At 47.6% G+C, this 24,324-nt stretch overlaps 4 protein-coding genes across 5 annotated transcripts; 1 reads left to right on the top strand and 3 right to left on the bottom strand.

The window, feature by feature from the left end:
• Positions 1 to 659: 659 nt before the first annotated feature.
• Positions 660 to 7,004, bottom strand: BDBG_02832 (PT repeat family protein; the record flags this gene model as incomplete). The annotated part of the gene is made up of 3 exons (XM_031720974.1): positions 660 to 792; positions 1,110 to 6,645; positions 6,713 to 7,004. The coding sequence occupies 3 exons, from the start codon at positions 7,002 to 7,004 to the stop codon at positions 660 to 662; spliced, it is 5,961 nt and encodes a 1,986-aa protein (XP_031577332.1).
• A 4,017-nt stretch (positions 7,005 to 11,021) lies between these two features.
• On the bottom strand, positions 11,022 to 12,108 carry BDBG_02830 (uncharacterized protein; the record flags this gene model as incomplete). Its single annotated transcript, XM_002626607.2, has 2 exons — positions 12,081 to 12,108; positions 11,022 to 12,025 (listed from the first exon to the last, which is right to left on the bottom strand). The coding sequence occupies exon 2, from the start codon at positions 12,006 to 12,008 to the stop codon at positions 11,022 to 11,024; it is 987 nt and encodes a 328-aa protein (XP_002626653.1). The 5' UTR covers positions 12,009 to 12,025; positions 12,081 to 12,108.
• A 2,420-nt stretch (positions 12,109 to 14,528) lies between these two features.
• On the bottom strand, positions 14,529 to 24,209 carry BDBG_02829. Of its 2 annotated transcripts, XM_031720973.1 has the most exons (3): positions 19,549 to 24,209; positions 15,628 to 19,406; positions 14,529 to 15,559 (listed from the first exon to the last, which is right to left on the bottom strand). In XM_031720973.1, exons 2-3 carry the CDS (start codon positions 16,836 to 16,838, stop codon positions 15,460 to 15,462), a joined length of 1,311 nt encoding a protein of 436 aa, XP_031577331.1. In that variant the 5' UTR covers positions 16,839 to 19,406; positions 19,549 to 24,209; the 3' UTR covers positions 14,529 to 15,459. The 2 variants fall into 2 exon arrangements, with proteins under 2 accessions (XP_031577331.1, XP_031577330.1); XM_031720972.1 differs by having other exon boundaries at positions 15,628 to 24,209.
• Positions 18,095 to 24,314, top strand: BDBG_02828 (nonribosomal peptide synthase SidD; the record flags this gene model as incomplete). The annotated part of the gene is made up of 3 exons (XM_002626605.2): positions 18,095 to 18,529; positions 18,599 to 23,839; positions 23,893 to 24,314. The coding sequence occupies 3 exons, from the start codon at positions 18,095 to 18,097 to the stop codon at positions 24,061 to 24,063; spliced, it is 5,847 nt and encodes a 1,948-aa protein (XP_002626651.1). The 3' UTR covers positions 24,064 to 24,314.
• Between the last annotated feature and the right edge of the window lie 10 nt (positions 24,315 to 24,324).

Genomic DNA, 24,324 nt, shown 5'->3' with positions numbered 1-24,324 from the left:
ACCAAAAAATGGGTGAAACATATTGTGAGATTTCTGTTTCCAAAATACTTAGATTGCTGAAACATACGGGACGTATAGGAGGCCGAGGGATGAGGCCTCAACGTAGCGGCGTATCACTATAATAAGGATCATGCTATCCCTCAAGGACTCTTTCGGAAGTCGGCTCGCCGCGCCCCAAAATTAAATACGCATGCAAACCTAAACAAATCTCATTTGAGAATATATCTGACGAGGAACGATGAACGGGTTGTTGGACAATCTCGTTGGAAGGGCGAGGGTAAGAGCGATTATTTGTCCTCGTAGTGGGATTCAAGGCATTCAGTACGCAGGCATGTTTGCTGACATTCCACACAAGGATGAACGACACAATTTGCAGGGATCGAAATAAGACAAACATCACACTTATCATGTTCATCATATAGACAACAGTGTAGAAGGACTAGGGTATGCATAATAGCAAATTCAAGCTCTTAATCGCCAAAATATGTCGAAGCAAGAGCTGCGCAAATAAGAGCGCCAAAATGCGGACAACAAATTTATAATAATATGCAGCGAAGTCGTCAACGAAACGTTCAAAAAGCGTTTCACCACTCTAGTTATATGGAACCAAATTGGCGTGCACCCCAAATCAAAAAAAATTGTGACGAGCCAAATTCAAATTAGATGAGTGAAGATGATGAAACGCTCAAAAGATACTCGGCGATATAGGAGGATAATGCACGCCAGTAGAACGCTAAGAGGATCGCGATGAGAGTAGGAACAATCGTGACAGTGACAGTGACCAAGAGTGCCCTGAAGCTGGTCAGCATGACCAAATGTTGGATTCGAAGAAAAAATGAAAATGGATATCAAATTGAATCAGGTCAGGTTACAAGTAGATAAAACGGAATAATAGGTACACACATAGGAAATAAAGAGAAATTCACATAGGAAATGGAGGGGAGGGGGGAGGGAAGATAAAAGTATTAGAGGGATAGGCGGAGCGGAGAGGATGATGACTGGTGAAGGGGCTAGTGGCCGGGGGTATGTATCACACCAAAAGAAACCAATGGGAAAAGAGAAAAAATAGGAAACCGAAGAAAAGAATTCCTAGAAAATATTTCTCTTACTGGCGGGGGGTATCGCGACGGCCGCGGCGGAAAACTGAAAAGAAGCCGCCGAAGAAACTAGTGAAAATCGCGTGCCAGAGTGCTTTGAAGAAGTTTTCTCTCTTGTGGATTGTGATCGATGTGGCGGACAGCTCTCCCGCTGTTGGGGGGCGCGACCCGTCAGTTCCTCCTGATCCTGCTGGCTTCATTGCAGCAAGCGCTGGTGATAGTTCCGTAGTCGTAGTCGTCGGATCTGCTGTGGCAGACTCACTTGGCTTGGAGGCTGGTTCGGGTTCAGTCGGCTCCAAAGGAATTGGCTCAGCTTCGCTAGCGGCAGTTGGCACAGGAGCTTCAACGTCAGGTTTCTTCGTGGAACGTTCTGCTACAGATTGTTTGGCTGGCTCGACAGGCTCTGCTGCCTTAGCTAATGGTTCTTCCTGCGCTTTGGCGGGAGTAAAACCTCTCTCAGCTGCATCCACGTCTGCTTCTGGAACCGGTGCGGGCTTGTTGCCGTTGACCACTGCCTTGTCTGTGTCGCCCTTGGCGCTAGGCATATCCTTGTCCGAAGGAGTTGCTTCCGGAACACTCGATGATGGTGCTTCCACAGCAGAGGCTACTACTTCTGCCGGAGCTTCTCCGATTAGCGACGAAATATCTTTGTCAGCTACAGGTTCTTTGGAATTTGAAACTAGTTGGGTGACGCCAGCCCCAACAACCGCAGTTGCTAGGGCTGCTGCTGCCACCTTCGCCGCTGCCGGTTCCTCTACAGGCTCCTGTGGTACATCTTCCAGTGGTGTTTTGGATGTGATACCGTTTACCTCAACGCGTGGTTCTTCACTTGGGGCATCGGCGACCTCCAGCTCAGGTTTAGCCTGTGTCTCGGGGGGCGCCTCCTTGACGGGCGCCTGGTTGTCATCAGCCATGACTGGCTCACTCGTAGAACCTTCTATGGGCGTTTCGATGAGCGGATAATCAGAAGTATTTAGCGAAGCTGGCTGCACAATTTCGACCGCGATTTCCTTTGGAACTTCGGGTTCCTGAGATTCCGGCTCCCTTACTTCATCGGGCGAAGGCGCAGCGGGCGCGTCCTTTGATTTGGAAGATTCTTCTAGCTCGTCAGCCACTATCTCAGCAGCAGACTGTCCAAGGGCAGCAGTTCCCGTAGGAGGCTCAAGACCATCCTCTTTCCCAGCAGGTTTAACAGAGGATATTTCGACGTGTTCAGATTTTTCTGGAACTTCAAGATCTTTAGAAGCAGGAGCATCTGTCTCGGTTGCTACAGCAACAGCAGTGGTAGGTTCAGCGACAACTTCCGGCCCATGTTCAGTGACTGGTTCGCTGGCGAGGATGGTTTCGGAAACTAGTTCAGCGGATGGCGTGATTTCGGGATCAGTGCTTGATTTTTCGGCTGTTGGCTCCGGAATGTCATGAGCAATTTCAGAAAGAGCATCTGCCTGTTGAGGTAGCTCAGAGGGCGTAGCGGAAGTTACGGCAGGTTGTTCACTTTCTACCGCCTCCTGCTCCACATTCTCGGGTTCCACAGCAGTTTCAGTGACTTCATTTGGCTCGTTCGTTTCTGGCTCGGTCACAGCGGCAGCAGCTTCAGCAGGGGCAACTTCGGGTTCGTCGGGAGTTGGGCCGTCTGGTTGCTCCGCTGCGATCGGTTCGGGGTCAGAGATAGGTTCGTCTGCGATGACAGGTTTAGCAACATCCTCAACGCGTTCTTCAGTCACTGGTAGCTCTGGAGTAACTGTATCTGGCTGCGCATTTTTTGAATCGGCGAGATTGTCATTTGTAGCCACCTCTTCTCCCGCATTGTCAGGGACGGCATCATCGGTAGCTTTCGAGGCTTCAGGTCCCTCCGTGGGTGTGGGAATCTCAGGAGTTTCCTCAGGCTCTTGGGCTGGAGCAAGAGCCTCTGCGGCCTTTGAATCATCAATAGTAGTAGGCTCCGACGCGGGATTGGTGACATCAGCCTCACGGGCTTCTAATGTCTCTGGTTCCTGTGCACTAGCAGGTGTGTCGACATTTTCCTCGGCAACAGGAGTAACTTCTTCAGGCACGTTAGACTCAAGCGGAGTGCTGGTAGTAATGTCCGCTTCCGCCTCTTCTGGTACAGCAGGAGCAACAGAGGTCTCAGATGCATTGGGAGCATCCACCGGTGTGGTTTCAGGAGCAGGAGCAATAGGATTATCTTCTGATTCGATCACTTCCTGTTCCTCTTCAGACGCTGTAGATTCAAGTTCTACCGCAGCCGCTTCTACAGTTTTCTGAGAGTCGGGAGCAGTTGAATCTACCTCTGTTTCAGCTGTGGGTTCGACAATAGCCTCATCGGCAACTAGCAAGGCCTCGGGTGCTGTCGGTTCTGCTGAAACTTCAGGAGCATCCAATAATGTGGCCTCCGCAATCGGCTCCGGTTCGGTAACAACATTGTTAATGGCTTCTGAGGCTTCTGGTTTTACTGATTCTGCTGGGGCTTCAGCAATTCCAGAGACGGACGCCCCAGAAGCAAGTTCAGGCTCGGATTTAGCAGGTTGAGTTGCAGTATCGTCAGCATTAACCGAAGTTTCAGTGTGTGGTGGCTCCTCCGGGGCCTGGGCGGTGTCTAGAGTTGCAGTCGCAGCGACAGGTTCAGGTTCCTGTTGTGCTGTGGCATCTTCGGCGGGTTCCAAGACTTCGGGCTCCTTCGGATCCTCCGGGGCATCGGAGGTTTCGACGGTTTCAGTTTCTGTTACCGGCTCGGCATCAGCAGGTTCAGCAGGTTCAGCAATATCTGCTGCCTCAGAGGCAACATCGTAGACAGGCTGCACTGTTTCAGACTCCATTGTTTTCACTGAGGCCTCAGGAGCTTCGGGGGTCGTTAGTTCAGGCTCAGCAGGTTCGACAGGTTCGGCAGGCTTGGCAGGTTCGGCAAGTTCAGCGGGGTCAGAGACAGTATCATCGCTAGCTTTTGTTTTGTCGGGCTGTGCTGTTTCTACTGGAGCATTGAGGCCACCAGAACTGGTCGTCTGTAAAGCGGGCTCGGGTTCCAGAACTAGGTCATCCATGGGTTTCGAGGTCTCGGGTTCTGTTGGCTGCACTCCTGCTTCAGCTACATCAATAGTAGGGGGCTCGCCTTGGGCAGGATCAGCAGGCTTGGGCTCAGGATCTTCCGAAAGCTCAGTGGCTGTTTGTTCTTCAACAGTAGAAGATTCACCGGCAACGATAGGAGCAACATCGGGTGTGGAATCCTCTGTTGGATCCGCATTGTCGATAGACTTAGAAGCTTCCTGCTCCACTAGTTTCTCTGGAGTGTGGTCGTCGACCACTTCAGTTTCAGGCACCGGCGCAGAGGATTCTACTTCTGCTACATCCACAGCTGGTTCAGAGGTTTCTGGTTCATCAGTCACGGCAGCTGGAGTCTCTACAGGAGCAACTGGTTCAACTGGCTTTTCGCCAGAGTCAACCTCTGTCTCAGGCACTGTATCCTCAGCGGGTTCGGGAGCCTCAGGCTCCTTAATTGCCACTGGCGTGTCAGGCTCTGCAGTTGATGAAGCATCTGATTGGGATGCTGGTTCGGGTTCCGCAACGATATCGTCCTGAGGTTCTGTCACTACTGGCTCCTCGGCTGGTTTAGGAGCCACCGATTCATCAGCGACTACAGCAGCATCCAACTCTTCAGGCTTAGATGAATCATCCTGTTTCTCGACTGATTCTGGTTCCAGAATGACAGCCTCTTTGGGTTTGGATGCTTGTGGCTCCTCTGTCTCAGTGGTCACTGGAACTTCAGGGGTACTAGTAACCTCCTGCCCAGGTGTAGCCTCAGAGACCACCGGGGTATCAGGATAGGCAGTGGCAGGCTCTGCAGCTGAAGCTTCCTCAATGATGGGAGTATCACCAGTGCCATCGTCGACGGATTTTGCAGCTACATCTTCAATCACAGGTTTGGATGACTCTGATTTTGATTCCTTAGGAACGTCAGTCGCAAGGGACAGCGGTTCTTCGGCCTTTTGTTGTTCCAGGTCCGCGCTATCTTCGGTTGGTTGGGTCGGGATGACGTCATCCGCAGCTGCCTCGGCAATTGGCTCTGCAACTTCCACAGTTGTTTCGCCTGTCTCAACCATTTCCCCCTTGTCAGCTTGAGCTTCCTGTGACTCAGCACCATCGGCAATGTTCTCAGCCTGAGAGTCCTCCTCTTTCGAGGCCAATTGCTCGGATTCCGGAGATGTTGTTTCCACGGGGGCTGGCACAACTGGCTCCTCGGTCTTGTTTTCAGAAATGGTATCAGGTGTGGTATCCGGCTCAGCAATGCCCGCCTTTGATGTCGTCTCTGGAAGTTGTTGGATTGAGGGTTTGTCCTCCACTTGTTCGTCGTCTGCCATTTCTTTCTTGTCGTCTCCATTCATCAAAGGTATTTCCTCCGCTACTACGACCTCGGCGTGGGATGGTTCGGGGTCGGCAGGGGTGTCAACGGTGGTGGAGGGTTCGACAGACTGGGCAGGTTCGGTAGGAACAGGTTCCATTGGTTCTTCCGGCTCTTTCGCAGGGGGTAGAGCCGAATCAGGAACCTCATCACTCGTTGACATGTCTGGTTCGACAGACGGTTCGACGGTTTTCTGTTCTGCCTCTTGAGGCTCAATATCCGATGTAGCCTCTGTTTGTTGGCTATTCTCCTTAGCAGGTTCGTCTTTGGCAATCGCAAGAGGCTTTTCTACCTCTGGAGCATTCTCCTCAACTGCAGATTCGGTCACCACTTCCTGCAATGTAGGTTCAGGCGTTTCGGTGGGTTCAGGTGCTGGTGAAGGGTCATCGCTACCGGTACCTTTATCGGCTACTAGCTCCGTTTCCATGGGTTCCGCAGTGGTGTCAGCATCCGAGGCTGTGGGGCCATCCTTCTCTGCGGGTTCAGTAGCTTGACCTCCGTTATTCTCCATTTGCGGGTGCTCAGGCTCATTCTCAAGTATTGACTTCTCATTGACCTCGGGTTCAGATGTGGGATCAGTTACAGGCTCGTGTGGCTTTTCGACAGGGGCTTCGCAAACCTCTAGGACAGGTTTCGGTGAAGTTTCAGCTCTTGACCCATCGATTTTTGCAGTAGTTGGGGAATCATCGACGATCTCTGTATCTTGAGCTGGTGTTGTCGGTTGGCCATGATCCGCCACCACCTTTTCTGGTGCTACGTTCTCGGTCGTGGGAGTTTCGGAGGCATCAGTTTTCGGTACATCGGGTTTTATGGTGGTATCGGCAAGGGAGGGTTCATTGTCGGGTTTATTGCCAACTGTTTCCAGTTTCCCTGAAGATTCAGCCGGCGCTTCGTCGTCTTTAATGTCCTTCACATCTTCTCCCACGACAGCAATACTAGGGGATGGTTCAACGGATGCGTCATTGGGTTTCTTAGCATCAGAAATGTTTTCCCCCTCAGCTAATTCCACCTCCTCAGCTTTCCCTGCATCTGGAGCAACACCTTCATTAGATACCTCCTCTGCATCCTCCTTCTCAGGAGAATCGGTGGGCTTCTTGGTAGCTGTGACGGGTTCCACTACCAGAACGTTGTTTTCGTTCCCCTCATTGTCCACAGCTACAAGCGTTATAAATCAGCATGTGTCATAGTAAGTTTCGTTAAACCACTCGAGCTGATTGCTTACCACTTTCGACATCCTTGTCATAGAACCAGGCGCCCTCCAATCCTTCCCGAAATTTATAATGGTGCTTGCCTAGTGCCACCTCGAATGACTTTGAGAATTCGTATTGGGTGTCTGGAACATGGCCATTGGTCTGCTCAGTAGTATCCTGACTTGCTGATGGAGGGAGAGGCTTCACATCGAGCTCAACCGGTTCCCAAGCGGGCTCAGTGAAGGAGGCAGCAAGGAAAATGGCGGGAGACTTGCTCGACCGGCGAATGGCAACATTGATAGTACTCCGGGTATCATCTGCCATAATGGGTGGTTCGTTAAGTCGTTAGTGGTCGTGACGGTTCCAAAGAGAAAGAGCAGCAGAACAAAAAAAACAAGCAGCAGGTTTCGGATATCACAAGGCTTTCGTTCGTTTCGGTCGGGTATAGATAGGCTGGCAAAGGATGAACAGGTTTTTTGCACGACGACGTATAACGGATATTCTGTACAGCGGCAATCGATCTTAATGTTACAGGGAATACAAAGAGCAATGCCACCAAGAAACCTGTACAGAAGATAAGGTAACCAAGATGGAAAAAAAAAAACCACTCAATAGACAAACAGGTAAGTTTGGTAGGAAAAACACAAGGAAAAACCACAGAGAAGAGAGGAATGGGAGAGGGGATGAATTGTATGTATTCTTTTTTTTTTTTCAGTTGGAACACCAACAGCGGTTGGTGGGATGTTTCGTTCTTGAGACTGTGGGCGGGGGAGGGATGAGGGGAAGGTGAACAGAGACGGAGAAGAAGAAGTAAGCAGTAAGAGGGATGAGGAAGCGAAAAAATTAAGAGCTTTGATCAGCAACAATGACTCTTTTTCCCTTTTTTTCCCTTTTTTTTTTCCTTTTTTTTTTCTTTTTGTTATCTTTGTGCAGAGATGAGGCAGCAAAACAAAAGAGCGCGCGGAAAAGCAAACACGGGAAAAAAGAAACCGACCCAAACAAACGCTGTGGAGACTCGAGTCACTGGTCAGGCAGGGTGTGTGTGGGTGTGTTGGTCGAGGACAACTTTTAGTGCACACTTAGTGGCTGCTGGAAGGGCTAATAGCTGCAGTAATAGCGGGGCCACAGCACAGATCAAGCAAGCTCAACTTGGAAGGAAGCTTTGCTCAGGCATGTTTTGTGAATTTGAGCAATTGAAAGGATTGATATTTACACCCGGCCAAGAGACACTACTTTTTTATAGATTTAGTGTGTACATGGTATTACAGTACTCCGTACATACAAAGTAACTAGTCTTTGAATGTAGTTCTCAGTCTCTCTCTTTCACAGCTATAAGTCTGTACAGAGTAGTTACAGCACCTGCAGTTCTTACTATATAACTAAATAATCATCGAACTATGTCAAAAAGATCATAGGACAGCTGACTCCTGCCAGCTGCACCTGGCACTCATCTACTTAGTGTGGCTTGCTTGCTTTTTTCAGCCTCCGGGCCTCTCAACTACGGAGGATCCTCAAAAGTTTTGATTAGCGCTAAGAATTTAAGCTGTAATACTGTTACCATTTCATTCTCCAGCCCCCTGGGATTTAGGCTAGTTTTAGTTAAGCTGTAGCTGGTTATTCAGGTGCCACAGATATTAACCTCCCTTAGAACTCTGGTTAAGAGAGGGGATGGGAATTCTTTATCCTGTAACAAAGTTACACCTTAAATTCTTAGTGCTAATCAAAATTTTTGAGAGGATCCTCCGTAGAAAAGATGATAAGATGGCTGGCTTCTGTGAGCCGTGCTCAGCACCCATCTATATGTCGTGTCTTACTTGCCTGCTCTGACTTCTGAGCTTCTTCAGAGATCTCAGACTTACTCTTAGTTACAGTTAGGGGAATATGAGGATGAGATTATCATGCAGATTAGAGATGTAGAGAATCGTACTCCTGTACAGAGTTACATAACTTACTTACTTTACATCATAGAGTTCTTCTTGACTTGAAGATCTACTTGAGGACACTAGAAATTTTGTATGTAAGGGTGAATATACACTAAACCTATAAACAGGTAGTGTATCTTGGCCAGATGTAAATATCAGACCTTCAATTGAAGCCTTGGAAGCAAGAGTGGTGTCACGCTTACAATAGTTTTATCAAGGAAATTATACCATGATGCTGATTGGGTAGTTATATCTAAAGCTGTGAAATTTATTTCTTGTGAATGAAGCTGAGACACGGAACAGACAACAGGGCTATGGAGGTAGGCAAGAGCATCAAAATACATATCGATAGATCAATTGCCATGGTGATCATACTACGTAGGAACCGGAACCTACTGTTTTGGTACAGCAGGGATTCACTCCTTATCGACGTGACATTCTAGTTTTTCCACTTTAGTCGCGGCCATGACGATTGTTGATAAGCTTCCCAAAAGCGGAAGATGATTTTAGCGAAGCCGATAGCACGGTGCGATGGCCACAGCAGACGATAAATACTATTTCCATTCCATCTTAAGCGCCATGTTATGTTGTTACTTTTCATACAATTGTTTCTATCTGTTTGACCCACGGAAGATTGAGAGATGAGCGAGACCATGAGGGAAAAAAAAAAAAAAAAAAGAGGAAGCAAGAACAAAAGGGCAAAGGCTAGCAAACCCTAAGGGCCGTTCGCTGTGCCAAATGGTTCGTTAAGAGCGGTACCGTAAACTCTAAATTTTGCGCATTGATGACCACCCCTGTCTAGCCAATCGTTGAGCTGCAAATTCCCTTGTTCAAGGTATCCATCCGGCACTGTGTTGTTAAAGAGAGAGGGTCCTTGCGCGTTATTGGGCATATGTGGCGGAAGCGAAATAAGTTGGGTTTCCTATCAGTTTCCATATCCATGATGGGAGCCCATTCTTCTTTTGTATCATCGCAAGGGGGGGTTAAAATGTGTTGCTGTCGATATCGTTACCATTAGTTACTTGGCAGATTTGCTTGCTTCCTCAACAAGAGCGGTGAACAAACCGAAGCGCTAGGCGAGGACCCTAGACCCCGTAGCTTCGGAATAGCTTGCTTGGTTTCCCATACTTCCTTCCTGCCAGTTACCCTAGATTTTCAGTTCTCACTCTACATGTGGGACTAACTGCCTCTGCTTTGATTTCGGGCAAAGACGATAAATTCGAAAGTTAAGTGGATGATGTCTGTAAAAGGTGAAATGACGATTGCACCAAGAGAACCTTGTGAGAAGATGCCTCGGTCGGTTTTGGACCGTCAGTTTGGCGGGGTGGCCACACGGTGACGGGAGCTCCCAAACGCATGATTGTGCAGGAACATGCGGAGGGATGTTGAGACTCCTCGTTCTCAGGCAGTTATCCATCCGGGGTGTAATATTGTGCTATTTAAATTGCATTATCATCACCATCAATCATCAACAACTTCGTACCCGAAATGCAGGTTTGCATTAGCCGTTGCGTTATCCATTTGCTCTCTTTCGCAACCCCTCTGGTCTCGTTCTCGCATTCGCTTCGTTTGGCAGTGGTCTAGTGTTGACGCGACGATCGAAGTGATTATCTCTCCTCCAATCTATGCCTTCATGATACCATCACAGTAAGCCTCAATGCGTGCAGGTCATGATGGTGAGACTGCGGGGAGGTGGGTGTAAAGGGGGGGGGGGGAAATCGCGTCATTGATTGACAGCTGGCAGTCAGCCTGCAGGTGATAAACAATAGTTAATGTGCAGGCTCGGGCGCAGGCGCAAGCGTTGGGTAGAATTCTTGCCGGCTGGGGGCAACGAATCGCAAGCCGAAATGAAGACATTCGTCGTCATGCTGCTAAGCAAATAAGGCAGGATTTTAATATGCATGTATTTTGACGTCCTTCACGCCAAGAGCATGGCAAGTATTTCTCCATCGGGTACCCTTCTCCAACGGGGGAAGTCTTCTGCAGGCTCAACGCCCAGCATGGATATGCTGAGACGAATGATGAAAATTTCCCGCTTTATTTTCTCTTTTACCTTATCTCTATAAAAAAATCTTATTCTTGTTTTGAAACATCCGTTTTTGTGGTGTGGATCTCAGAAAAAAGAAATCGCATCCTATAGGGTTGCATAAAGCCTCAAGGGAAGAAAAAGCTCCGTGGGCTATCTCGTATCTGCTAATTCCCGGATGAGCTGGTACTGCCGAAGCTACCTGTCCTAAGTACGTACCATACAGCTCTTTACATAAGTTAAGAAAAGAAGATAGTTAAGCATAAACAGGTGCCTCCGTGATTAAAATCGTCTCTTCCCTGCTTGGGTCGCTTGAGGGAAACCATATGGACTCCACGAGAGTGAGTGGATGGACGAGAATGAAGCAAGCGAGGTCGTTGCCGATTCACCAAGCTATTCTAGTTCCCAATCTGTCTTCTCCCGCACGAATTTCACGAAGTCACTTAGCATACTATCCGTATACCAGTGACCCAGCCCTTCATACTCGTTCCACGAAACATTCATTCCCAGTGACTCAAAGCAAGTAACTGCTTCCCTCCCTAGACGGATAGGAACAGTCATATCTTCAACTCCATGGCCGAGAAAGAGTGGCGTGCGCTGGAATGGAAAATCATGAGAGGATGAGGGTAGCCCCGGAGGAAGCGGAATCTCAAGCTCCTTCCGGAAAAAATCGACTGCACTGCCAACCGTATCATTGCCAATGCTAGATTTGTTCTCAACTTCACCGTCTGTGCCAGAAGGCTGATTGACCTTCTCTCCATCCACAGCACCGCCAGCTAGAATAATTCTAACCCGCCTCTCAAATGGCAATCTCCCACAGAACCCAACAAGCGCACCTAATGCCTCCCTTCTCTCTCTCCCTTCTCCAACACCGTCCCACAACAGACATGCCACAAGACTGGTTGCGCATCCCTGACTCAACCCTCCCAAAAGAACGTTCTTCGCACCACCCTCCACCAATTCAACCTCGCGCTGTAGCAAGTCATGCAGGAACAGTGTCGACTCCCGCAGCCCATCGCTCTGCACCGAGTCTCGCTCAAGGGGAAACGGTCGGTCGCCGTTGTCATCTGCAGCTGACGAAGATGATGGCAACCACCATAGGTCAAACCATTGGTTGATGAGATCGTATTTATGCTGTGTAGGATACCGCCGGGGTGCAGTCGGGAAGACGAATTTTGCGTGCGGGAAGGCGTCTCTCAGGGTGAGCATTCCGAAAGGTGAATCAGGAGAGCGAAGCAGAGGAAGCGGGAAGGGTGTCGAGAGTATCTCGCGGCCAAAACTAGCACCGGTGCCGCCTCGGCCATGGAGTAGGATTATTGTATGCCTGTGAGATTTGAGAGGTTGGATGGTAACGGGAGTGGGATAGTCGGGATAGTTCATCTCGCTAGATACTCGGACTTAATGTCTTCAATATCCACTCTTTACTTAGTTTATCTTCGCCTGCTCAGATACATAGTTTGTCATGGGCGTGCGTGGTTACGTAGTGAATAAGGACGAGTTGGAAGTGGGGGGTAGTTGCATTGCACGTGGGGATCCTTGGACTTCTCGGGCTTTCAACCAGGCGCCATGTCGCTTATGCCCTGAATAAAACATAATGCTTCGTCATGATACTCTGTAACTAACTAGTTACAGTTTTGATGGTTATGTAGCACGTTATTTAGTCTGTAGATGAAATAAAGTTCCCAGTACCTGTTGCTAATGGCAACATGAAGCTAGTTAAATAGAAAGTATATTTTGTCCCCTCTACAACTCTAGATGCGAGGTGGTACTTACTGTACATTAATTTGACTAAAAAGAAAATCCCATTCTGAGAAACACACGTTTGGTCTATCATTTCTCAATAAAAACTCCTACCCAAAAATGTTTTGTGCATTTAGCAATATTCTTGAGGCTGACGAGCTTCAAATCTTTTCCTTGAGACTTTCTCTCAAGCCATCCTCGAATGTTTTATCAACATTTAACTACAGAGGGAGAGCGGCGGGGGCTAGTCGATGCATTTTCAGCGATAGAGTCGTCAGGCACTATCAATACGTTTAGCTTCCGGAATTTTTCCAAAAAACCAACATTATTTATTATACTTCCTGGCAGCAAGCGATTCATTAGCAGAATCGCGCACGGGTCGAAATATTAGCGGCCAATATCTTCCACATTTCGAAACTGCAGTGTTGCGCTTACAATCCTCTATGCTATATGATATCCTGAGCGTTTCTAGGACCATCTAGCGATCTATATGCGACTGACGTCATTGAAGGGGTCAAACTGACAGCGCTTTCTAGTCATAGCGTCATGGGCTACAGCACTACCATGGCAATGTCCCTCTGGACTGCGTATGCATTGTCGTGGGAGATCCCCATATCTGTACCCGGAGGCATAATAGACGGCTCCATAAAGTCGTGAAAGCGAATAGATAGCTCTGTAGAAAGTTGAACAACATCTGCCTCCTTAGCAGAACGGTCACGAAGACTTGCAAATATGTGTGAAATTTCGCGCAACCACGAAAGCCGGAGGGTTGATTCCGTGTTAAATATGTATGTGAGTCACCATTTCCCATAAATGCAAGGTAAAGAGTTGTTTTGGAGGTTCTGATGTGCTGATGCTGTCTCAATACCCTAGATATCGATAAATATCTTGTTCGTGTTGAATGGCATCAATACCAATGTCCATATTTGCCATCCGTTGGACTGCTATGACCCAATGATGTTTGACAGCCATATCATTGAGAAGGACAACCAACTCTGATCTTCCATAGCCAAGGGTCTGATCACTATGAATTCCATATCCGTCAAGGGTTGGCTAACGACGAAAACATTTTCATTTAGTTATTTCAAATTCGGTGGCATGTTGAGCAGTGTCTGGGGTAAAATCGAAGACCCTTGGTATTATCACATGCGCGCTGCCCGATGCGAGAACAGAAAGGCCAATGGTCCAATGCATATTGTGGAGCAGAGGGGAGGACTCCGTACCACACGGTTAATAACTCCTTCAAGTGCTTTGGACCACAGCTGCCTTTGTTGAATTGCAAAAAATGGCCATGAGATGAATATATTGTCGGTGAGAGTCTGGAGTGTCTTGACCACGGGTGAAGTTGTACAGCAACAGCACCGATCATTTATTGACTGCATTGTGATATGCTGATAAAGTTTTCCTGGTCCATGAAGTCTAAGCAAGACCTGGAAACAACGATCATCCTATATTAATCCTATCTTAGCATACCGTCAGCAACTGCCCTAACCGGGTTGTCAAGCTCAGGGAGACCTCCGCTTGTGTCAATGGGCTATTTCAAGTACATGTTTCAGGCATCCAATTGTTTCCAACCAGCCTACCAAAAGGATTGTTGTAACAGATGTTAGATCTATCTACTTCATTTACCCCACGTCGACGTTGAAGCATCGTCGATGAGGCAGGACAATCAAAACCACAGTAGAAACATCGGCACAAAATTAAGGGAGACCGCCCGTGGACTTCCGAAGAATCTTGGATTTTGATCTACCCAAGGCGAGAAAGACATGACCCCCCTACACGCTTCGCTCATGATAAGGAGAAACAATTGTTTTAGTGCTTCGGGGAGCTAATATAAATATTCATTGAAAGGACAAAACTTCCCACAAGGTCTTGCTGTTGTGTAAAGCCGGGCAACTGTGTCACTTGTTGGCGGAGAAGGTGTTCATTCAAGAGTAGGATATGATGCTCAGAATGCACTAGAGCACCACCGGATATACTGGATGGAACGTACAATGACCTTTTATACGACGTAAATTCTTACGTACCTCCGTTCAATGTCAATTTCTAAATATCTCTGTGCTCTTCTCACTTCCGCTTTGTCCGGATATTTTAAAATATTTGATATGTGGAACATTTGACATGTGCTGCTTTTTGAAAATAGAAGTCAGCTATTCCATCTGAATATCTGAGGTTTTAGATTAAATGTTTTAGATCTACTAAGGTTGCATAAAGTTGTGTAATCAAATCACATGGCCTACTTGTTCCAAGGTGTGAAAAATCTCAGACAGCAGCACTATAGTTTCACTTCTACGGGTGATTTAAAGACTTCCTAAATCTACTGTGGATCATTAACCATTCAACTACAATGATCGAGTATCGTGCTCTATAAGATGGTACAGGTCAGCGATTTATCATTTCCAGTTAACCACCAGAGAGATACATATGCACAAGCCATCACATTTGTGCACCTCAAAAGGTAGCGAAGCCTGGTTCGTCTCGATGTCGACTCTCATTCTGCTCTGGAGCTTGACCATTGTGAAACCCAGCTTCTAGTTGGTAGCGATTCATCTGTCCTTTCTAGATAAATATCTCTTCTTGAATTATCAAAATGGTTAATATATTATCAGACGCTAAGTCTGTAAAGTAATGTACGATACATTTCCGGACAAAAAGAGGGAAGCGAAGACAACAGCAAATGGGCTGCGCTTCTTGTTCAGCAATTAGTTAAAAGAAGAAAAACAGGCGTCAGGGCTGGGATACTAGGCCTGGTGTGACGTAATTAGCATTGACTATCTCACCAACGGCCTGCATAAGATCAAAATGTATTCAGGTTGCATGTTCAACATATTAACTGGAAAAAATCGATAGACACAATAGAAACGAGCAATGACTGATGTCTACCAATATAGCTTATCCTAATGTGCACATTTAAAGTATATGTCACAGGAGCACAGCCGGTTGGTTGGGGGAAGCCGAGAAAATATACCGAATGCTAACTAGGAGTGAATATTGACCCAGAGTGCTTGACATTGAAGATATCACAGCAGCTGCTGAGAAATCTGCGTGGAGACTCTTCACATGGATAGTCCCCGAGAGCTGGTTTAGTTGTTTAATGGTAGTATATTGTAGTGTATGGGCCGGTTTTCTCGGAGTAAGCGAACGATACCCACGCTTGAAAGTCCGTACTGGTTTCGATCTCGGACCCAGGCCTATGAACGGATTAGCAACGATCCAGCAAGAAGGGGGCCTTGGATACCGCTAAACGGAATTGACGTACATATACATTGGGATTAAAGAGGATACCTGAGAGCTGTAGGACTTTGCGAGCTCCGTGTATCCGTGTTTCTCAAAAAAGTTGGTGAGACCATCGGCGATAGCCTTATCACTAATACCTAGAGTTGGGAGGTAAATCTTTGGCTGCGGGCATCTCTTTCCAGGAAAAATTTCGAAATTACTGCACAGGGGGACTCGGTCAGGCGGGTCTCCTTCTCTATTGACTCGGTCCGGCATCGTGCGCGTTCCCGCAGGAATATTCATAGCCTCCCACAACTCCTTGAGTAATGACAATCCATACAATGTTTCTGGATCGTTAAGTTGTCCGCCGAGCGTCCAGATCCGTGTAATACTCTCAAAATCAACTTGAAGGTCGAAAATATATATCTTGAACCGGCTCTTTTTAGGATCGATGAGGTCGCAAGCAAGAAGCTCGATATCCATGGTTGGAGGCAATGTCTTGAGAAAGTTCTGCATCATTTCCAAGGAATGATCGCATGCCCCACCAGCTGCATGTCGAATTGCGTCTAGTACTATGTCTTTTTGGGGTTTGCCTGTAATCATAGATTTCAGGCGCGGATAGAGATACAACTTCACTAGCACGTTGCCGTCTTTAAAATCCAAAGATATATTATGCTGAGTCTTGCATGGGAAATTGGCAAGGTCTATTTCTTTAGCGGCCAGTTTCTCTTCTTCATCAGTCACCAGGAACGAATTGCGTAATGCGTGGTATAGATCTGCATTCATCCCAATGCGTAACAGTTTGAATTTAGAAACAGCTTCATCCAAGGCGACTCTGTTAGTTTGGTCGCGGCCGGTATTTGTAGCATGGTTCGTAGCTTCAAAGTTCATTCGAATGACGGATTGATCCTTGGTGAAATTTTGGCTGAGTTCAAACGGTCCGATGCGTGATCCCATAGATGACTCGTAGCCTCCTGAGGTTCGTGAGAGCTTAAACGGGCCAAGGAAGGGGATGACGTTCAGGGCATAAAAGCATAGGCATTGAAATTGGTGTTGGACATCATATTTCGCGTCCGAAAGCAGTTTCCCCAAGACTGGGCCCGTTCGATTCCACCATTCTTCTTGATCAACATTGGGGAAAGTGAAGCACTTGTTCAACAAGTGGTATGACTGCGAATCTGCTGTATCCGATTGCTGGGGAAGAGTTTCTTGAGGGAGAGTCACGCCAGTCAAGGGGTTTTCGGTTGCCATCATGTGTTGCGGGAGCTGGTCAAAATATGAAGTTCAACGGCAAGTCCTCGTTGGAATTTTATTGATGGGTAAACCGGGATGGTTCCCCAGTTAAATACTGGATCTTAGTATATTCAGGAAGGAATGAAGCCGCAAGACGGAAATTTCACGACAGAATCTTTGTGATTTGGGATCTTATGCACTCAATCAAATTAGAGATTAGAAACTGCGCTCCAATGCCAGTACTACCCACTTCAGAACATCATTTCTGAATTTGTTAAAGCGGTCCCCAGGTGGCCTACCATCTTGAATGATTGTTTGCATCCATTGGACACTCTGCATCGATTACACCTAACAGGAAATCTTGACATTGGGTATCCATGTTGCTGGAATGGCTGGCTGACGGCTGCAAGTTTCGTTTCTGTTCCATTCGATGTAACTATCGCAGTAGCAACTTCGCCAAGCCTTCTTCGGTAGATCCGTAGCGATGCCCTCTCCAGCCGTAAAAACACATGTCTTTCCAACAATGCATGTAGAATGACCAGCAACCGTTCTCCCGGGTCTCCTCAATATCCTTAGACAATTTCTAGGTGGGTTGCGCAGACTAGATGTTCAATTGTCTTGCTTGCCGGAAGCTCGGGCGTATACGAATCTCAGATGTGGTCAATTGCTATTTTGTGGCACTAGAGAATAGACGAAATAGCTGGTCGGCATGGTGGGCTCACGTTTGGGATGAGGAAGCATCTTCGGCTAGGGTTGGGATGTGGACTCAAGTCTGCCTAGAGCTGGGTTGATATGATTACAGGTAGGACAATCAGTGGTCATCCCATCGATTATGGCAAATATGATCTTCAGATGAGAAGCAAAAGCCATCGATTGGAATGACACACTGTGAAATTCCTATCTCTAGGTAGAATCAATTCGGAGAGCCTGGAGGCGGGTAGGGAAAGAAACAGGGAAACAGGGACACAAAACCGTAGAATGGAATAGGATAGCAAATCAATTCCCCCCGATCAATATGGAGCCGGATAGTCGAATGCCATTCATTGTCTCTAAACATAGGAGGCTCCAACATCTCGCTGACGCATGAGGCTTCTGGTGGAGTTTCTCTTCGATTCAATATATAATTGAAGTTTGCACAATACAGAGACCCCACATAGACCATATATACCTTGAAATAATGTGAAGACCGATTAAAAGAACCTTTATGATTCATGACATACACCGACAATTCTTAGATCATACGTATAAATTTTATTTGTCAGAACCCCAGGCGCGCAATGTCCGAACACAGACAGCAGGAACGTCGTTGCATATTTCCCAAGTTAGATGCCTCCGGCCTAGAAGGTCGCCAGTTTGAGTTGGTATATTTGGATCATGGTTGCCTCGAATACGTCACAAAACAGGCGGCCATAGAAAATACCGCACCCCTGTTCGATCTAGTTCAATTTGGGTGGTCTATACTTCTTCACAAATACACCGACTCCGACACCGTCACTTTTGGCGTCGGAGAAGATCTGAAGGGGAATGTGATAGACCAGGTGGTAGCAGTGGTAGACGCAAGCTCTCCGATCTCCAACTCCGTCCGTCTTCAGAAACTTCGGGAATGGCCAACGGTAGAGTGTAGTCGCCACGAACATTTCAATACCTGCCTTCTGTGGGAGGACGTTGATACTCTAGGATGGATTTCGAACGATGGCGATCGCCTCCCAATGGTAAGAAATTCCATAATGTTGACTGTCAACATGGTTGCTCACAGTCCATTAACAATCGTGCCATTTTAGATTGAGGATATTTCAGTAATCGTGAACTCGTCAGCACTCGCACCACAAGTTTCGATGCGCTATTCAACTTCGATCTTGAGCCATCCCGCGGCTCGTAACGTGATTGCCACACTGGGTGCAATCCTCGGATGTCTTTCATGTAGCCCGTCGCGGGCACTTTCAGAGTCGCCGCTATTGGGTGATTATCACAAGCAGCAAATATCTGCATGGAATACCCGAGCACCCACGTACCCTCTCGATTGTTGCATCCATGCACTATTCCATTTGCAATGTATGCTTCATCCCGATTCTCAAGCAGTATGTGCTTGGGATGGGGACATGACCTACCAAGACCTAGACGCCCTGTCTTGGAGGGTCCAGGCACGATTATCAGCCCTGGATGTTGGATCGGGATCCATAGTTCCTCTCCTTTTCGAAAAGTCTAAATGGGCAGTTGTTGCAATGTTAGGGGTCCTTAAGGCCGGTGCTGCCTTCGTTGCGTTGGACTCTACGTATCCCAAGAAGCGCTTGCGGGATATCTGTGAAGATGTTGAAGCAGATGTCATCATCTGTGCCGATTGGCTAGTACAGCATAACTTAAGCTGCACAACAATAGCAGTTGGTGACTGTACTCGCTCTTGGGGGTTGGATCCGTCACCAAACCAGCCACGAGTACAATCCCACGACCCTGCATATGTAGTCTACACGTCAGGATCGACAGGAACGCCGAAAGGAATTGTAATTGAGCATGCCTCATTCTGCTCTAACGCAATCGCCAGCAGTAAAGCTCAAAATCTCAACAGTTCATCCAGGGTCCTCCAGTTCGCATCTTATGCCTTCGATATCAGTATTCATGAATGTTTGACTACGTTGATACTCGGAGGGTGCGTCTGTATCCCTTCCGAGTTTCAACGGCTGAATGATCTGAAAAATGCAGTTCGAGATTTACATGTCAATTGGGCAGAACTCACGCCAACGGTTGCCAAACTGTTAATGCCCGAAGATGTGCCGAGAGTGAAGACTCTTATTTTAGGCGGGGAATCCATGACATCATTGGACATAGCTCTGTGGCACGAAAAAGTGCGCTTGATATGCGCTTATGGGCCTGCGGAATGCACCGTTGTTGCTAATGTGCAACCCCATGTGACTGAGCCGGGGAACATAGGGTTCTCGTTTGGCGGGTCATGTTGGATTGTAGATAAGGATAATCACAATTGCCTTGCAGCTATTGGGACAATCGGAGAGCTTGTAATCGGCGGCCCCATCGTTTCTCGAGGATATCTCAAGAGGCCCGAGCAGACCGCAGCTGCATTCATCAGCAGCCCCGAATGGGCATCAGAGTTTGGCATGGGCTCAGACCACCGGTTTTATAAAACAGGAGATCTGGCAAGATACAGTTCTGACGGCTCTATTGTCTACATTGGACGAAAGGACACGCAAGTTAAAGTATATGGACAAAGGGTTGAGCTCGGAGAAATTGAACACATCTCACAACAATGCCTCAAAGAAGCAATGGTTGTCGCCGAAATAATAACTCACGAAACACGAAGGTCTTCCTTGGTTCTATTCGTGGCCAAACAGCCGGTATTTACAGCGGAATTAGTCGCCAGTGTCACCATATGTGCCCCAGATAGAGAATTTCGCGAAGATGTAGCGCGCTTGAAAGTTCATTTGCAAAAAGCGCTCCCAACATATATGGTACCTGCAGCATACATCCCATTGGCTGCTATGCCTGTGACGCGAACAGGAAAGGTAAATCGGCGAGCGTTGCAAAACGCTGTCGGAAATTTACCAGAGACCCAGCTGAGAGATTACCGAATGGCTACTAGTGGGGACAGAGGTCTCAGCCCGGCAGAAACTCCTATTGAGGAGCTTGTCCAACAGTTACTTGCGACAGTTCTCGGTCTGCCATTGACCACCGTTGGAATGGATGATAACTTTTTAAGACTGGGTGGAGACTCTGTCTCTGCAGTCAGGTTTGTGGAAACAGCACGTCAACAGGGGCTCAAAATCACGGTGGAATCTCTGTTCGCCGATCAATCGATTTCCAATTTGGCACGTAATATAGCAGCAGATCAAGCGAACCACGATCAACAACAACCGCCGCCGTTTTCCCTGTTGAACTCCATGGGAAAGGGGACGATGATCTCGAGCGCAGCGAGCAAATGCTGCATCCGCCCTGAAAGCATTCAAGACATATATCCTTGCACGCCCTTGCAAGAGTCTTTCATTGCATACACGGCAAGATCGCCTGGCTCACTTCAATGTAGTTTCCACTTTCAAATGACAAGACACGTCGATGTGGCTCGGTTTAAGAGAGCCTGGGCAGAGGTTTGCGATGGACATCCCATTCTGCGGACGAGAATTATTCTGGCAGATTCACTTCAAGCATTCCAGGTTGTGAGTTCCGAAGGGGGCCCACAATGTCAATTGATTGAAAATGAATTGGAATTTCCTGAACAATTCATGTCGCTCGGGGCACCCCTAGTTTCAACTTCACTTGCTGGTGAAGGGAACGAGGAAGTACCATTGACTTTCACCCTCACAATTCATCATGCTCTGTTTGATGGATGGTCATACCAGCGTATCTTGGATGCCACTGAAAATGCATATAACGGAATACACTTACCATCGCAGCCTTTCACGCTATTTATAGAGTATGTCAACCGTTTGAATCCCGGGCTTGCGCGTCATTTCTGGAGTGCAGAGTTCCAAGGGCTGCGAACAATAGGATTTCCATGTCCACTCGTCCCGGTAGGGTACAGCCCAATGTCCATCAGAACCGTCACCCGGCACATTGTGATTTCCGAATGGCCAAGGGGTAGTTATACTTCATCCACAGTGATTAGATTGGCGTTCGCCACCCTTCTTTCATGGTATATGGAAACCAATGACGTGGTCTTCGGGGTCACTGTGGCTGGTCGCGGCGCTCCGGTCCCTGGGATCTATCAAATGACAGGACCCACCATAGCTACGTTTCCGCTTCGCACTATACTTCACCCTGCCCTAAGCATCGAAGAAACACTCAGGGAAATGCAAGAGCACGCAACCAAACTGATTCAGTTCGAACAGACAGGATTGCGACGAATCAGAAGTTATGGACAAGAAGCATCTGCAGCGTGTGATTTCCAAACCTTGCTCGTTATACAGCCACGGAAGACTACAGTCTCTTCCAACCTGTTTACGGAATCTCCGGACAATTCCGCCGAACAGCTGAAATTTAGCACCCATCCGCTAACAATGGTGTGTGAACTCTCCGGGGAACGGTCATTGTCTATCACTGCCGTTTTTGATAGCTGTGTTTTGAAGCACGATGAGACGCAGATAATGCTGGAGCGCTTTGACCATGTCCTCCACAGTATTACAGATAATCCAGCCCAAAGAATCGGGAGCTTAATTCCCAATACAGGGCAACGGATGAACGAGTCCGGTCTCTTGCGCGACGCTGAGTCCCAAGCACAAAACTACCTAGGCAAACAGTACCAAGTGGTCGTTGAAATGGTTTGCCCCAAAGATCTGTGTGAAGAGAGGCTCACTGTCTTTGTTTGCGAGAACTCGGGACATCAAAACACAGAGGCAGCGCTCTTCGCTGTTCCAGAGGAGAAGTTCAAGCTCAAACTTTGTGAGCTGATGGATTATATGAACAGAGCTCTCTCTTGGAGTATGTTGCCGATTCTCTGTCTCCCAATCAATTATGTACCGCGGACGGCTGCCGCCCAGCCCGACAAAGACCTCCTGCGATTCGCGGTTTCTCAAAAAAACTTAAGCTCCCTCCAACCGATTATATCATGCCCCAATGAATCTCAGGGCCCGGTGTCAGAACACGAGGAAAAAATTAGAAACATTATTGCACGAGTCATCGGTGTGGAAACAGACGAGGTCGGTATCGACGATGACTTCTTCAGACTAGGCGGTGACTCGATCTCTGCAATACAGTTGGTCACTCTGTGCAGAGAAGATGGCTTGTCGCTGACCGCTCTGGATGTTTTCGACGCAAAAACCGTCAAACTCATAGCATCGAAAGCAAAGCCTTCTATGGAGCTAACACCACCATCCACACCTAGTGAAAGGAAACAACAGATGGCCCGGTTCGCTTTGCTTTCCTTGTCACCTGCTGAAGAAGATAAATTCGAATTCAGGCTCAAAGCTAACCTGGGAATTGCTTACGACGAAATAGAAGATGCGTACCCATGCACCCGGGTGCATGAAGGGCTTCTTGTCACCCAGTCGCTGAATGCCTTTGAATACCAGTCTTATACCATATGGGAAGTAACTTCAAAAGTCCCCCAGTGCGCTGTGTGGCCAGTGCGTCTAGGAAATGCATGGGAGGATGTTGTACGGCGCCACCCGGCCCTGAGAACGATTTTGTTTAGTCGCGGAACCAACGGCCAGGAGAAGATCCACGTTGTACGGAAGACATCAAATATCAAAGTCCAAATCCTCTCATGTACGGATAACGAAGTTACGGATCTGTTGCGCAAGTCTTCCTTGAGTAACAGAGACATCGGTGCGCTTCCATATCAATTCACCATCTGCAAAACCGAATCCGGTCGTATTTTCTGCAAGCTCGAGGGAAATGACGCTTTTCTAGACGCAACTTCACTCCTAATAATATTACGAGAGCTGTCAAAGGCGTACAGAGGACAGCTCTCTTCCTCCCCAGCCCCGCTATACAGATCCGCCGTTGCATACTTTTACGATATCGCTGATTTCAAAAGCCAGATGGACTACTGGATAACCCAAATGGTCGATATCCAACCTTGCATGTTTCCCCAAATCCAAAGTAACGGATGTCAAAAGGGGCTTCGCACCATGAGTAGAGAAGTTGCTGATAAAGCTTTGCTGAATCGCTTCTGCCTTGATAAGGGGGTCACCAAGAGCAACATTTTTCAGATTGCCTGGGGTATGGTATTGCGGAAATACACGCAGTTGGACGACGTGTGTTTTGGAATGGTTATATCTGGGCGTGACGTTCCGATCCCGGAAATCCATAATATCATTGGCTCATTTTTCAACGTGCTTGTTTGTCGATTACGATTCACGATTGAAGACAGGTGTAGCGATGTCTTAGCGAGAAACCAGGCAGAGAACAGAAACCGGCTGCGAAATGGATGTTGCTCACTAATAGATGTTTTGCAACAGTCCAGGCATTTCGGAAAACCGCTATTCAATACCTGCATGTCGGTAGAACAGCCTTTGTCAACTGAAAACGGGGAGGGCGAAATTCGTTTCAAAGAGGTAGAGACGTATGAGGCGACGGAGGTAGGTCATTAACATCGTTCCATGAGAAGTCGAGTTACTGACAGTGGGAATAGTATGACATTATTATCAACATCTGCGTCGGGAAGGAAACGGTCGAAGCTACGTTCACGTACTGGGCTTCAGTACTGGAAGATTCCAAACTCGTTCTCGTTGCCGATGAATTTGGAGAATCCATATCCCAGATTCTCAGCCGTGGCAAATCAACTGATACTTTATTGCTGTAATTTGCGAAAAAATCCCTAGATTAATAGTGCGTGAAGTTCGTAATGTACTGTACATTGTGACATGGAACTCTGCGTTCACGACGGTTTAGCTGTCATTCCGGGCAGATCCTGCATAATAATAATAGAAATGGCAGACAATGGGTCCCAATTGTGTAACAGTTAGTATACAATTAGAATAGGCTCACTTACTGGGGATTATCCCCCCTCTTTCAATGCAACCTCGGTCAACGGATAACATCTACTCGATATTCTCGAGGACGG

This window comes from Blastomyces gilchristii (genome assembly GCF_000003855.2).
Source record: "Blastomyces gilchristii SLH14081 genomic scaffold supercont1.4, whole genome shotgun sequence".
Lineage (NCBI taxonomy): Eukaryota > Fungi > Ascomycota > Eurotiomycetes > Onygenales > Ajellomycetaceae > Blastomyces > Blastomyces gilchristii.
Note: the sequence above shows the minus strand (reverse complement) of the source record. Positions and strands in the feature narration are given on the sequence as shown.